The sequence below is a fragment of the Ursus americanus genome, chromosome 21 (assembly GCF_024610735.1).
Source record: "Ursus americanus isolate L20-20 chromosome 21, mUrsAme1.1.p, whole genome shotgun sequence".
In the NCBI taxonomy this organism is placed as follows: domain Eukaryota; kingdom Metazoa; phylum Chordata; class Mammalia; order Carnivora; family Ursidae; genus Ursus; species Ursus americanus.
In genome coordinates, this window is record NC_142147.1 from 45,818,113 (window position 1) to 45,833,502 (window position 15,390).

The following is a 15,390-nucleotide window of genomic DNA, read 5'->3' on the forward strand; positions in this document are numbered from 1 at the left end:
CCAGGCCTAGTTAAAGTGTTACGAGAATATCGCTTAACTCAACAAACATTGATAGAGTACTCCCAAAGTGCCAGGCCCTACATAAGTTCAGGAACACGAAAACGAATAATAACACCCCCCACTCCCCTCAAAGATCCCCATCCAATTAGCTCTATGCTCCTTTCTGCACTCCCCTCCTCTATGCCCTCCACCAACACAAATCCTACCCTACCAGCAAGACCCCATCCAAGCTCCACCTAACCCAGGGTCCCCTGAGTGACTCTGAGCCCACAGTGAACTCCTGCCACTTCTGGAGTTTGGTTCCAGTTCCATCTCTAGGTTTTTATGAATATATGTCATCTCGCTGGTTAGATTTGAGCCTCCTGAGGACAGAGACCATTGTTAGAATTTTCCAGAGAAACCACATCCGTGGTTTATATCAGACCAAGCTAGGACCAAGCCCAAGCCTTCAACTGGAGGCCAATCCCTGTTGTGCCTGCCTCTTGAAGGTGCTTTATAAACTTTGTAGTACAAAGTCTATAATCCACTCTCCAACATGTCGATAAGCAGCAATAATTTGAAAATTGAGAGGGTAAGAATGATCATACGGAAATCAAAAGGGGTTTTTTGACTCATGCCTTGCCTCTCCCCTCCTCTTAGGTCAAACAATCACGCCACCTGTTCTCACTCCTGCCTGGACGCTGCCAGGGAGGACTTCCTTGTTAACCTTTCCCTCAGCCCCCGCAAATTATCAGTCAGCATTCAAGCCCGTCTCTCCTTTTTCTTTGAGTATATTTCCCAAAGTCTCTGAAATGAGTCAAGTTTAGTAAGTACTGATGTTCTGTAACCCTTAATCGTTACTCCAAGTAGTATTACCTTCTTCCTTTGCCTTGGGCTATTTCCAAACAAGGTCTGGAGCCAACAACCCCAACAGCGCAGGCAAACACCCTTTAAGGGCTCCTTCCCTCCTGTGGTTCCTGTTTCTCAAAACTTCTTGGACTTGAAGTCCTGGGGGTCTTCCACCAACCCAGTTCTTTCTCCTTTAGTCTGGAGCAACTAAGCCACAGCCACCTTCCTGATGAAAAACAAGGAGGCCCAGTTTGACGCACTGCTTCAGGGGCAATGTTCTGACCAAGAGAGAAATAGTCTCTCCTCTTCAGTCCTCTCTGCTTCCCACTTTACTTATGTGGCCCCAGAATTGGGAGGAAATTGTAAACACAGTGAGGACGGGGCAACTTCTCAATCAACACTCCTGTTGCTCCAGGGGCCCGGAGGACAGAGGGGAAACAGACCATGTCATCCTCTCTTCTGCCGACCCTTAGTACTTGCTTTCCTGCCCGATAATAAGCTAGAAAGCATCACCAAAAGGTATAAGGAAATTCAAAGAGCAAAAGATTTGGGGAAGAAATCATAGCACCCTGGGGGGTAGGGAGTGGGGGAGGAGGAGGGGAGGGAACCAGTATTGCTGCCAAGCTGTCAGTCAGCTTCTTGTGTTCTTAAGAATGCTTCATTTCTTTTGTTTGGCCAGTTTTTCCTCCCAGATTCCTGTAAACCTGTTACCTAACAAGGTCAGCGTCACTTAGCTGTTCTGGCCCTCTAATGGGAACACTGGCCAGGGATTAAAGCCCAGACCGCCATCCCAAGGAAGACATCCGGAGCCTCCAACTGGGAACCCTCCAGAATCTCTTCAAGTGACTCACAGCAGCACCAACAGTCGCAATGAAAATTCTAATCTCTTTTCTCCTTCTGTTGCTGCCACTAATGCTGATGCCTGTGGTCTCTAGCAGCCCAAATCCAGGTAATAAGATTAATTTTCTATAAAGGGGAAACAGGGGGGAGAAAATGTGGCAAAACAGAGAAGAAAATATGACCCCCCCCAAAAAAAAACAACCATGCATTGAAATGTAGCCCCTTCCAGCTACAGAGATTTGGGACAATTTAGCTTCTGTCAATGCCTGGTTCCTCATTTACAAAAAGGGGAAGACTATACTTACATCCAAAGAGTGTTGTGAGAGCGGAATGAGATAGTGGGTATCAAAATGTCTGAAACTGTAGCCAGCAAAATATAGATATATACTGGCTCAATAAAAACCTGCTCCCTTGGGACACCTGGGTGGCTGTCGGTTGCTTGTCTGCCTTTGGCTCAGGTCTTGATCTCAGGGTCGTGGGATCGAATCCCACATCGGGGTCCCTGCTCAGAGGGGAGTCCACTTCTCCCTCTCTCCCTGCCTGCTGTTCCCCCTGCTTGTGCTCTCTCTCTGTCAAATAAATAAATAAGATCTTCAAAAAAATGTTTTAATAAAAATCTGCTCCCTTACTTTCTGCCCCTAATCCCTTTCCAGAAGATCCAGTCTTGGTGACGGTGGTGTAAAGGTGTTGAAGGCAACTGTACATTCACGGGGGATAAGATGTCCTTGCTTATGTTCTTCATAGTGCACCAGAATGCCACCAATAATCGTTAATGCTATTTAATGGTAAAGTAATAAACTAGAAAAAGCGTATCACCAGATAGTATCCATACTGGAAGCTTTAGCCATACTAAACTCACCTGTTGGGAAGCAGGCCTTAGGTTAGAGGCTCCAAATCAGCTCCAGCTTTCACTACATCTCAGTGATGGCTTTGCCATCAGCAGAACAACCATGCAGAGAGAGCTCACCTCATGTATCTCTCTACTCGAGAGAACCAACTCCCCAAGGACTACTTTGAGGTAAAATAGCTTTGTTACATATTTAACATCAACTCGATCCTTAAAATCAGAAGTTCACCTTACTCCACCCCAATCTTAAACTTCCCTTCCCTTGTAGAAAGAGATCTCTGGGAGGTGCTGGGCCCCATAGTGCTAGGACCTAGACTGCCAATCTGGAGGGGAAGGCTTTTCCATCATTGTCACAGACACCAAGACTAGAGTCCTCACCCTTGATTCAAAGCTCTAACCACAGCCTGTCTTTCAATCCACCCATATAACTAACAAATGCTCTGTGCTCCACCTAAACTAGACTGTTGGCTGTTCCCTGAACGGGTCTTGTGCTTTCCCACTAGCTTACATTCACTCATACACTCAGCTCAGAAACCAACGCCTCCTCACAGCCTCCCTGATTCCTCTCTCGACCAGATATGAGCCCTCCGTCCTGTGAATATGCTTAGTCCAAACCTGACTCTTTCTTTGCACTTGTCATAGTCTGTCTTATACTGAAGGTATTGGTGTGCCTTTCCTACCTCCACCCCTGCCCTTCTAGACTGTAACCTCCTTGGTGGCACAATCTGGTATATTGCTTCCATATCCCTCACACTATCCAGTATAGTATTCAGTAAATATTTGCTAAGTGAAAGAATAAATGCTCAGGTTTCTAAGTTCAAAACGTTGCCCTTAAAAGACTCTACACCTGGGTCTGATAGCAGCTCTATTAACATTTGGGGCTGGGCAATTCTTTGCTGTAGGGTGCTGTTCTGTGTATTGTAAGATGTTCACCAGCATCTGTGTGGCCTCCACCAACTAGATGCCAATAGCAGCTTCTCCACCCCTGGCCCCAGTTAAGACAGACAAAGTTAACTCCAGATGTTGCCAGATGTACCCTGGAGGGGGAAACCACTCCCAGCTGAGAACCCCTGCTCTATAGCAATAGTTCTCAAACCTGGCTACACGTTTAGACTTACCTAGACCTGTAGACTCGGCCTTGGAGCCCAGCGAACCTAGATCCAAATCCTTGTTCCACCCTTACTTTGCAAATTAGGCAAGCTGTTTCACTTTTTGGAGCCCGTCTTACCATCTTAAAATGAGTAAAATACCATTTAGAACACATAATTGTTGTGAATATTAAATGATCTATAATGTGTACCTAGCAAGGATTCAATAAATGGCCTGAGGAAAATATCTCAAGCAGCTCCTAAGGCACAGTGGCTATGAACTGGGGAAAGCTCGCTCTGCCGCCAGGTCGCTATTACAGCCGCTTCCGGCTCCATCCCAGTCTCCCGGCCAAACACAGGTTTGCAGCACCCCTCTGGCTAGAGGAAACAACATCCCTCACCTTCCCATCCCCCCCCAATTCTCAAAATAAAATCTGATCTTACTTTATCTCTTAAAATAACCACATACATGCACAGTGTGTTTTTCACAGAGAGGGAGAACAGATAAGAATATATGAAAATGTTAGGAAACAAATCACTTATAATAATAGATTATTACTTATAATATCATTAACTATAAAGTTATCTGCAATAGTAGCTGAAATGCGTTAAGCAATCCTATGTGGCAGGCAATTTCTAACACATATTACCTCATTATGTCCTCACAGATATATAATGTATTTTTTAATTCACTTTTCATTTTTCAGACTTAAGAAATGCTATAAAAATAATCAGAGGTCCCATATATCCTTCATCCAATTTTTTTCAAATACATCTTACATAACCATAACATGATTATCAAAACCAGGAAATTAACATTGACATAATACTACTAATAAATGTAGTAATATTCAGATTTGCTAATCACCCCATTAATGTCCCTTTTTGGTCCAGAATCCAATCCAGGATGCTACACTGAGTAAAGCTGTCATGTCTCCTTGGTTTTCCCCAGGCTAGAGTAGTTTCTCATCCTCCATTTCTTTCATGATTTTGACAGTTTTGAAGAGTACTGGTCAGTTATTTGTAGAAAGCCCCTCAGTTTTGGTTTGTCTGATGTTTCTTCATGAATAAATTCAGATTATGCATTTTTGGCAAGAATACCACAGAAGTCACGTGTGCCTTCTCCATGCATCACATCAGACGGCCCATGATACTGATCATTCTCAACTACTGATGATGTTCATTTTGAACACTTGCTTAAGGTGGTGCCTGTCAGGTTTCTCTACTAGAAAGCTACTCTTTTTCCCACTGTAATTAATAAGTATCTTGTGGAGAGATACTGTAAGACCATGCAAAGAGCCTGTTTCTTCTCATCAGACTTTTGCCCACTAATTTTTAAAATCCACTGATGATTCCCACCTTCAACAAATGTTACTACGGTATTAGCCAAATGGTGATTTTCTATTTCCATCATTCCTTCTACATTTATTAATTGGGATTCTACTATAAGAAAAAGCTTCTTCTCTCCCATTTATTTATTGAATTATTTATTTCTATGAGTAAAGACTCATGGACATTTATGGATTATAATCCATTACTATCATTATTTATTATGTTGTTCATATTGTCTCAAAACTGACTATTGAGAGGTCCTGCAAGTAGGCTTCTCTGTCTTTTTAACATATCATTTTTTAGCAGTTCTGGACTTTCTGATACTTCAGAAAGGCGCATCTTGTACTTCCCTGGCCTTGGAATCAGCCGTTTCTCCAAGGAGCTCCGGTTCCTTTCACTGGAGAACGGTATTCACAAACCGTGGGCGCTAAGGTATTGCCCATGGCTACTAGGGGCTGGTGCTTCTAGGCCCTCTAGTGGACAAAGCTAGGAAACAGATGCATGCACACACACACTAGCGGACTATTATTAGCCCCATTTTACAAATTAGGTAAATGAAATACAGAGGTTAGACAACTTGCCCGAAATCATAAAGTCAATATGTAGTGGAACAGGGAGGTCAAAATGATAGATCTACCACAAGTCCTAACAAGTGGGAGTAACCTCTTTACACATACAGGTCAGCAGAAAGCAACAAACCTAACATTCCAGCAATAGACACCCTCTTTGGGACTGAGTGACAGAAGTCTGCAATAATATCCACAATAATAACCATCATTATTGGTTATTACTACTTGGACACTGGCCATTGGGCACCTCCAGCAGCCCATTTATTCCTAATTCTCCAAGGTGGATACTACTAATCTCGTTTTATAAACCAGAGTACCAAAGATCAAAGCCGAGACTATATCGTTAAGTGACAGAGCAGGTAGTTGATGCCAGGTCTGCCTGGATGTAAAGTTCATGCTTATTCCACTATATCAATATCTTCCAAAATTGATTTTCAGTAGGACATAAATTAGCTTTTACTTTAATAGTTTTATGTTTGTGTTAATGCATGTTAGAAAAAAATCTAAACATGTATCAAACCCCTAATCTCACAGATAATATTGCAGAGGATGAGGCTGTTTTGTAAATTAAATCTGTTTAAAGAAAAAGCTACAGAAGGCATCATAAAGGTGGTCCAGAAATATCTGAGGTTTGGGAAACATACTATTATAGGAATGTGCAGCTTCATTTTAAGTTACACCATGGAATTAGGGTTGTAAAGGCTGCAGAAAGAACAACAGACTAAGACACTTGGACCTGGGTTTTAGCTTGAGATGGGTCACCATTACCTTAGTGAACTTGGGCACCTAATTTGCTCTCTCTGGGCCTCAGTTTCCTCATCTGAAAAAAAAGGGACAGTGATTTAGTTAATTAGTACAACCCTTTTACAAGCAATTTAGTAATAATATCAAGAAACATAAAACTGTTCTTAACTTTTGACCCAGCAATTCCACTTTGGGAAATCTTGCCCAAGACAATAACCTAACATTTGGAAAACAGTTACAAACATAAAGAAAATTATCAATATCCAAAAGTAAAACAATCTAAATATTCAGCAATGAGTGAACAGTTAAATAATTTGGAGCTCATATGCTTATTGGGAACATTATGTAGTCATTAAAAATGTCTGTTATGGGGGCACCTGGCTGGCTCAGTTAAGTGTCTGCCTTGGGCTCAGGTCATGATCTTGGGGTCCTGGGATCAAGCCCTGAGTTGTCACTGGGCTCTCTGCTCAGTGGGGAGTCTGCTTCTCCCTCGCCCTCTGCCCCTTCCCCCAACTCATGCACTCTCTCTCTCTCTCAAACAAATAAATAAATAAATTCTTTTTTTAAAGGGGGGTGCCTGGGCGGCTCAGTTTGTTGAGTGTCCGACTCTTGATTTCAGCTCAGGTCATGATCTCAGGGTCGTGGGATCCAGCCCTGAGTAGGACTCTGCCTGGGCATGGAGCCTGCTTGAGATTCTCTCTCTCTCTCTCTCTCTCTCTGCCCCTATCTACTCACACTCTCTCTCTTTCTCAAAAAAAAAGTTAATAAAAATGTCCATTATGAAGATGACATAGCAACATGCTTATAAAGTGAACAAAAAGAAACTTGTTCATGTACTATGGTTATCACTGTATAAAGAAAATCATATGCAGGAAACATACCAAAATACCACCAGATGGTAAGAGTAAAGATTCCTTTTTTCGTACTTTTCAAATTTCCTCTAATATAGCTATATTACATTTAGAATGAAAAAACTTCTACTAAATAAAGAGATTCAACTAAATAACAACCAAGATTCCCTCTGGCTATAGCATTCTGTGGCTTTCCTCTGGAACTACAAGTAGAGGTCAGGTGAGAGTAAATTATTAGAAAAGTTTAGATGGCAGGGGCTATGTGTGCCTGTTTAAATTATTGTAATAGCACTCAAAACAGCACATGAGAACATTTGTAACTAGCACTTGGGGAAATGATGCAACACCTTCCATCTGTGTGGCAGAAAGGGCACAAGTCTGGGAAAGAGCCTGGGATTGAACCACAGGATCTCTAAGGGCCCTCTCCAGACAACTTGTTCATTTGCTTATTGAACAAACATTTACCAAGTGTCTACCATGTGTCAGCCGTTTGTAGCTGAATGACTACTGAGCTCAGTGGGAGAAAGATTTTTAGTTTCCTAGGGAAGCCCTAACAAAATAGCACAGAATGGGGGGCTGAAACAACAGAAATTTATTTTCTCACATCTCTGGTATCTCTTTGCCCAAATCTCTTCTTTTTTTTAATATTTAATTTATTTATTTGGCAGAGAGAGCGAGAGAGGGAACACAAGCAAGGAGAGTGTGAGAGGGAGAAGCAGGCTTCCCGCTGAGCAGGGAGCCTGATGCAGGGCTCGATCCCAGGACCCTGGGATCATGACCCTAGCTGAAGGCAGATGCTCAATAGCTGAGCCACCGAGGCACCCCCAGATCTCTTCTTCTCATAAGGGCTCCAGTGGGACTGAATCAGGACCCACCATAATGACTTCATCTTAACTTGACTTCATTTTAACTCAGTCATCTCTTTAAAGGCCCTATCTTCAAATACAGTCATTCTGGGGGTTAGGGCTTCATCATGAATTTGGGGGGACACAATTTAGTCCACAACAACAAACAGCAAACTATACATATAACTGAGCATTAAGAGAGATGCCTTTAAATACAATGGGGAACCACGTGAAGGCATAATTAATTCTTACAGGAAATATTAGAAACTACAAAGTCCACAACAACAAACTATACATATAACTGAGCATTAAGAGAGATGCCTTTAAATACAACAGGGAACCATGTGAAGGCCTAATAATTCTTACAGGAAATATCAGAAACTACTATACAAAAGGAGCATCATCTGGGCCCACTTCTAGTCCCGGAATCTCAAGTCTATCAACCATCATTCTTGATTGTCATAGAAATATTTTAGGTATCACAAAATGGGAATAAGACAGCATCAGGTGATAAGACAGACTTGAGTAGAAGCCAAAAGAGGAGTGGATTTGTTCCAGAGGCACAAAGGTAAATACCATCCTTTTATAGTTGAACTAGGATTATGGATTCAAATACACAGAACTTGAAGGTCAAGTGAAGATCCTGACTAGATTATGGAATAATCTGCTCCTGGTTCTCATTCTTTAAGTCATGAGAATTTTAATGTGTGCTGGGGCTAGGGCATATTGTCAGGTCTTTTCTTTTTTTCCTAAAGATTTATTTATTTATTTGAGAGAGAAAGAGAGAGAGAGCAGGAGAAGGGTGGGAGGGGCAGAGGGAGAGAGAGAAACCCAAGCCAACTCCACTTGGAGCACAGAGCTGGACACAGGGCTCGATGCAGGGCTTAATCCCACGACCCTGAGATCATGACCCTGAGATCATGACCTGAGCCAAAACCAAGGGTCAGATGCTCAACCAACTGAGCCACCCAGGTGCCCCTGTCAGGTCTTGATTAATGCCCATCTTCTGTCCTGTCTTCGCCCCAAAACCCATTCTTTTCCCACCTACCTCCACCTAAGCTCTTCTCTAAGCCAGATTTTAAACCTCAATTCCTTATCCATTTAAAATACTCTCTTGAAGTACCCTAGATCCCTGAATAAAAAAGGAAGGAGAAGGGGCACCTGGGTGGCTCAGTCTTTAAGCATCTGCCTTTGGCTCAGGGCGTGATCCCGGTGTTCTGGGATCGAGCCCCACATGAGGCTCCTCCCCTGGGAGCCTGCTTCTTCCTCTCCTACTCCCCCTGCTTGTGTTCTCTCTCTCACTGGCTGTCTCTCTCTCTCTGTCGAATAAATAAATAAAATCTTAAAAAAAAAAAAAAAACGAAGGAGGGGCATCTGGGTGGCTCAGTCACTTAAGCGTCTGCCTTCAGCTCAGGTCAGTTCTCAGGGTCCTGGGATCCAGCTGACATCCCTACTCAGTGGGGATCCTGCTTCTCCCTCTCCCTCTCCCTCTGGGACTCCCACTGTTTGTGCTCTTTCTTTCTTTCTCTCTCTCAAATGAATACATAAAATCTTTGGAAAAAAAAAAAAAGAGGAAGGAAAATCCACTGATGCAGGTAGCACAATGCTGGGGGACCATTTCTGTTGGACCTGTCCCTTTCCGGTGTCTGGCCGGGCCGTGTTTCCTTCCACCAGGGGTCGCCAGAGGCCAACGGGACCATCGCCAGGCTTCTAAGAGGTGGCTCCATGAAGGTGGCCAAGAATGTGAGTGCAAAGGTTAGTATCAACAATAGCACTGCACCATCACGATCCAACTCTCTCCCCTAAGCCCCACCCCCGCCCTCCACACATCAGTACAGATGTTTTCTGAGCTGACTTCACCCACTGCCTTCTCCACCAGCCCACCACATGTGGCACCAATGCTTGTCTTCTTCCTGAGTCTCTAGCAAAAGCAGGACCCTGCCAAGATCCAGGGGGAGCTGGCTCAATCTCTGGCTGCCCCTTCTCCCCTACTGTTCCCCAAGAACCGAGGGCTGCCTTCCAAAAACTTCCTGGATCTTGTTTTTGACCTTCGTTTAGCCATAAATAAGACTGAAATCAGAGAGGCAAAATGCTGGGCCAAGTTAAGGCAGTCAAAGGCAGACGCCTAGATCTTCTCTTCATTTTTTGGTCTCCTTAATGATATCCTGATGCCCCCTCCAAACCTGCCACCAAATGCTTGCCAATACAGGTCAGGCAAAACAACTCAGAAATCCTGGTACTCATATAACTGGGTATCCCTACGGTTCTGTGTTGAGCCCTCTTCCCACCTCCACTGCAGTCTGAAAAAGATGGCAAGTAAAACCCTGCCCTACTCCCTATTCTCAAAGATATTAACCTTCCCCTCTAAGCACCAACCCTGTTATTTCAGACTGGTTCCTGAGAGCCCCTAAAAGAAAACTCATGACGGTGCCTGAGATGCCAAAGAAGCAGTGTCCCTGTGATCAGTTCAAGGCCAGTGTGAAGAAAACCAGTAAGTTTCAAAAGAATGACCTATCTTAAACCAGAGTCACTCTGTGGAGTCAACTAGGGATGGAGCAGGGGTTGAGAACAGATAAGTGAAGTGAAATGAAGACCAAGATAAGCACACCTCTCAGTCCTTTCTACTCAGTGTCAACTTGAGGAAATAAGAAGAGGAAGGGAGGCGGATACACTTTTCCTAATTCTAGAAAGTTTCGACAAAATTCTTAGATTTTAGAAGCCCATTGCTTATCAAAGTGGAGGGAGATGGAACTACAGGGGACCTGGTCATTGATCTCTGAAGATGTCAAATAGAATCTGGTTCCTCCCTTGAGAAGTTTTTATATGTCATATAAAAAGTAAACTGGCAAATTAAACTGATTGAAATTATGATATTATGAAGAATGAGATAAATCAAGATCGTTATTACTGCTGGTAGAAAATACAATTTGGTAGTACCTATCAAAAATTTATTTATTTTTAAATATTTTATTTTGGGGGGCACCTGGGTGGCTCGGTTGGTTAAGCATCCAGCTCTGAGGAATGAGGAGTGAAGAATATATTTTTTTAATTTTAACTTTTAATTTTTTTTAATTTTTTCCATTGGACGAGTCTTACTTTTATATCATTTTAAAGCTTTCATAAAAATTAAATTTTTAAAACTTTTTTTTTAAACGTTTTTAACGTTAATCTTTATTTTCACCCTAGGGCACCAAAGGCACCACAGGAAGCCAAACAAGCACTCCAGAGCCTGCCGGGAATTTCTCAAACAATGTCAGCTAGCAAGCTTTGCTCTGCCTTTATAGGAGCTCTGAGGGCTCGCTCTCCCAATGCAACATTCTCAGTCAAGATGTTAGTGAGCTCACCTACAGGATGCTTTTCTCCCACTTCCGGCTCCCCCTCCCTGTTCCCCACTCCAGTGTTCTCACAAAGCATTTTCCCCAAGATTATTGCTCCCTCTTCTCTTGTCAGTCTTTTCCTGGGCGCCCCCCCTTCCCGGGCTTAAGCTTAGTTACCTGAAAGAAACCTGGAAACCCGGGTTTCTTAACTGGTCCCAAATAACCTTAAATATAACCAGGCAAGTAGCAAACAGAAGTCAATAAATATTTTTAAAAGAAGTAAGTCAAAATCATTTCTTTCAAATGGGGTCTGGCAACTCATTCCATCCCCACCTTAGCCTGCTTACTGCAAACTCTACCCAGATTCTACACACACTTCTCCCCACCACCAGCCTCACTCTTCCTCTCCACTGCCCAATTTTTTATTCTTCTACCCATTTAACAAACCTTTTTGAGGTAAGAGATAAGTGGGGCAAAGAAAGCAGGTATAGCAACAAATCCAACATGGTCTTACTAAAGATAACGTAGATTAAAAAAACAAAAAACCCTGGCACAGTCTCCCAACACATAGAATGATTTTAGTATTTATGATTCTTCCTAACATCATCATCGTTATCATTAGTGGTCATTGTACTCTGTGAGTTTCCAATCTAGTACAGAAAACATATATTCACAACCACAGTTCGAGGCTAGAGAGATGGTGTGGAAGATCCCAAATGCCATTGAAAAAGGCTTCAAGCTGTAAAAATGGGAAGATGTCATTTTTTTAACATGGAAATAAAATGATCAAAGCAATAATGGAAGGATATTAAACTGACAGTCATTTGAAAGAATGAATAAAGAATAAAGATTATTACAACAGTATATAGACTGCCTCCCCTCTGACCCTTTCCTGAAAAGTCAGAAAGGGAGGGAGGAAAAAAAAAAAGGAACACTCATCCAGAATCTGGCTTCTGTCATCCCAGATGAAACAAAGAACTAAATTAGGATGCTTGCCTTAAGAGAAAAAACACTTGAACTGAGTGGTAAGTGGGGTGGGGTCCTATTTATGACACAAGAGGGCAAGCCCCTCCCCTCTGGTAGGAGAGTGCTGGGCACACAACCTCCTCCTGTTCCTAATCCCACCTCCCACAGCAGGAGGCCCAGAGTGCATCACTTGGCACAGGAGTGGAGGTCAGCAGTGCCACTTGCCAACTGTCTTAAAAAGGAAGACCAGGATGCCAGGATGAAGGAGTAGAATCCAAAGGGAGGTGCAATCATGAGGAATCAATGAGGGATTTGTGACAAAGGAGGCCTTGGGGGCCCAGAAGGATGAAACCTGGGAGAGCAACACCTCCCGAGAGGGAAGTAACAACAGTGGAGCCAGGTTCTAAGTCAGTATCTCGGCCTGACTTGGAACTTAAGCCACCCCAGACACCTATCACCCAGCCAGAGCCTGGGCCAAAAGTGACAGCCACAGCCCAGCCAGCATCTAAGACTCATCAGCCACCCAGCACTCCACATGAGGCCGCTCCACAGCAAAGACCCCTCACTCAGCAGGAGACCCTTGCCCAACAGGGAGCTGAATCCCAGCAGGAAATCAGCACCCAACAAAATTCAGCTTTGCAGCAGAAACTTCTTGCCCCACAGGAGCCTGCACCACAGCAATCACCCCCCATGCACCGGGAGCCCTCCTCTCAAGAGGAAGCTGCCTCACAGCAGGGACCTGGGCCAGGAAAAGAATCTGAAACTCAACAGGAGCCAGAAATGAGAGAGGCACATGTTGCCCAACCAGAACCTGGCCCGGCACAGCAACCTCCAGCTCAACAGGAAGCTGGATCAACACCTCCATCCCAGCCTAGACCTGGACCCAAAAATGGATCACCTGTCCAGACTGAATCTATATTCCAAGAGAGACTGAGACAGTCAGACCCTATAGCCCAGCAAAGAGCTCCAGCCCGAGGAGCCAAATCCCAATTGAGATCTTTGACCGAGTGGGGATTTCTATCAAAACTCCACCAAATATCCGCACAGCGACCAGCCTCAGAGTGGAGGACGTTTTATGATTGGGTCACAGATTCTGACTCAGAACCAGATGTGGGGTCTCCACTGAAGAGCAGTTCATCAGCCAAGAGGAGTGGAACAGTGGCCCAGGGAATGAAGCTGGCCTTCAAGGGGAAACATGAATTGGCATCAGGGTATGGTGGGACATCAGCACACGGGAAGAAAACTGGCAGCCAGAATCACAGACACTACAGGGACACAGGTGAGTTTGAGGCCAAGGAACTGAACCTCCCAGAGGCGGTCATTCATTCAGTCAAGAGGAACTAAGGACTGCCAGTATGTCAGGTTGCCTCTGGGGATCCCTCACCAGTCCTTCCAGACAAAGATCAACAGCCCCATTTGATAGATGAGGAAGCTGAGGCGGGGAGATGTAAAGGCCTTGCAGGAGGCAGGGCAGATATCGGGAGTCGCAGAGCCAGGCTGTGCCTTCTTCCCGGCACCAACTGCCTCCCCACAGAGGATTTGGGGGAAATCAGACAGAAGTGGGGCAGGGCTCTGGGCTAGGGGCCAGGAAATAAAGTAGCTGCCACCCCCACTTCCCTCCCCCCCCACCAGTATTCACCCATCGGTCCCCAAACTCACAGCCCTGGGGCGCCCTCTGCTTTAGGCACCAGCCACCTGGTGCTACACGTAGACCCTTACCCTCGTGGCGTTTCCATCCCCACTAGGTGGAAAATCGGACCTCAGGGATCCCTGAGCTCTCCAGGTCGCCCCGGGCGGACAGGGAGGCACTTGCTCCTCTGCCAGGCGGCCCCCAGTCCAGCCAGGCTCGGTGGCCTTGGGGTTGAGTTCTCAGGAAGGGTGGCGTGGGGCGTGGGAGAGGGGCTGCGGGGTCTGCCGAGGTCTCGGGCAAGGTGGAGGCTGGACGAAGGGAGAGTTGCGGGGAGCAGTGTCAGAGGGGGCCGGGCCCGGGACTCCGCTGACGCAGGCAATGGTGCCCCTGGGAGGCAGGCTCCAGCTCCACGGCGCTCAGGCAGAAGGGGGCACGCAAAGTCCCATCCATGGAATGAGGGGCTACTTGTTGAAGCAGCCTGAGGGGAGGCAAGGCAGCCCTAATCAAGAAGCTGAAGGCTCCCGTACCGCCTGGTCGTCCGAAGGGCCGGCAACGGTGGCCTCGGCTCAGAGGCCTGTCCCTCCCGGAAGGGCTGGGCCATCTCTGTCATGGCTGAGAAGACAGTAATGGTTTCTCTCAGAGCCAGGGCTGCTCCTGTGCTTTAGGAGGGAAGGGACGAGGGGCGGGATGGAAAGGGAGGGTTTGAGGTCTGCGTTTTCTGGCGCTGAGGATGAAGAGCTGTTTCTCTAGGCTCCAGAACCCAGTCTCAAGGAACGCGCTCCACACACCAACGCGGTAGCTTCTCCTCCAGCGCCCCCTGGGCAGTTGACCGTGTGCGCATGCGCGAGCCTCGAGCTGCTTCCGTTTCGCGCCTTTTCCCGGGCACGCGCCAGGTCCTCTACCTTCGGTCTCTGCTGGCCGATCCGCGGCTTCGGGCTAGTGCGCAGGCGCCGAGCATTCTCCTTCCCCCGCCCTTCCATTCTCTGGGAGAGAGAGAAGGCAGAGAAAAGAACCCCGAGAAAGAGAGCAATAGGACATATAAGTCAGGAAGAAGGCGGGGCTTCCTTCTCCAACGGCCACGCCTCCAGTGCTGTCGCCCCGCCCCGGCTTTGAATTGCCGGAGGACCTGGCCCACCCCGCCCACCCCAGGCGGAGTCTCAGAGGCGCCCCGCTTTCCCCTTCCAGCAGGAGGGCCGGGGCGCGTTCTAGGGGATCCCTACTTGGGAAGGTGAGTGGGAAAGCGAGGCTGAGAGCCTGCACGTGAGAAGATCGAGGCTTCCCTTCTGGGGTGACCCCCGCGGGACTCCCCACTAGTCCTGTCCGCAGGACACTTTTGGCCGCCTCCAGGGCTGCATTTTCGTTGGTCACGGGCCCTTTAAAGCTTGCGAGGGGGCGGAGCCAGGCTTCAGGCCCCTAGGTTTGGGGGCGGGACCCGGCAGTGGAGTGAGGCTCGGATTGCTCAGAGGGCGGGACCCAGAGAGGCGCAAGCCGAGGATTGGGTGGTATGGGGGCCCGGTGGCGGTGTGCGGCGAG

The 15,390-nt window shown here is 46.2% G+C and overlaps 1 protein-coding gene and 1 long non-coding RNA gene across 2 annotated transcripts in view; one reads left to right on the forward strand and one right to left on the reverse strand.

The window, feature by feature from the left end:
* Positions 1-15,076, reverse strand: part of LOC123781076 (uncharacterized) — a 52,002-nt gene extending 36,926 nt beyond the window's left edge. The window contains exons 1-2 of the long non-coding RNA XR_006776604.2: positions 13,947-15,076; positions 6,273-6,324 (exon numbers count right to left, since the gene is read on the reverse strand). This is a non-coding gene — a long non-coding RNA (uncharacterized LOC123781076). The remainder of the gene's footprint in view (positions 1-6,272; positions 6,325-13,946) is intronic.
* CXCL17 (C-X-C motif chemokine ligand 17) lies at positions 1,530-11,540 on the forward strand. Its single transcript, XM_045780075.2, has 4 exons — positions 1,530-1,777; positions 9,619-9,699; positions 10,334-10,435; positions 11,131-11,540. Exons 1-4 carry the CDS (start codon positions 1,699-1,701, stop codon positions 11,226-11,228), a joined length of 360 nt encoding a protein of 119 aa, XP_045636031.1. The 5' UTR covers positions 1,530-1,698; the 3' UTR covers positions 11,229-11,540.
* Positions 15,077-15,390: the final 314 nt, after the last annotated feature.

What these genes read in the sequence shown, in the direction of transcription:
- CXCL17 (XM_045780075.2), top strand. Translation starts at nt 1,699, where the DNA reads ATGAAAATTCTAATCTCTTTTCTCCTTCTGTTGCTGCCACTAATGCTG. An exon ending in CCAAGAATGTGAGTGCAAAG is followed by an intron (nt 9,700 to 10,333) that starts GTTAGTATCAAC and finishes CTGTTATTTCAG; the next exon opens with ACTGGTTCCTGAGAGCCCCT. An exon ending in GGCCAGTGTGAAGAAAACCA is followed by an intron (nt 10,436 to 11,130) that starts GTAAGTTTCAAA and finishes TTTTCACCCTAG; the next exon opens with GGCACCAAAGGCACCACAGG.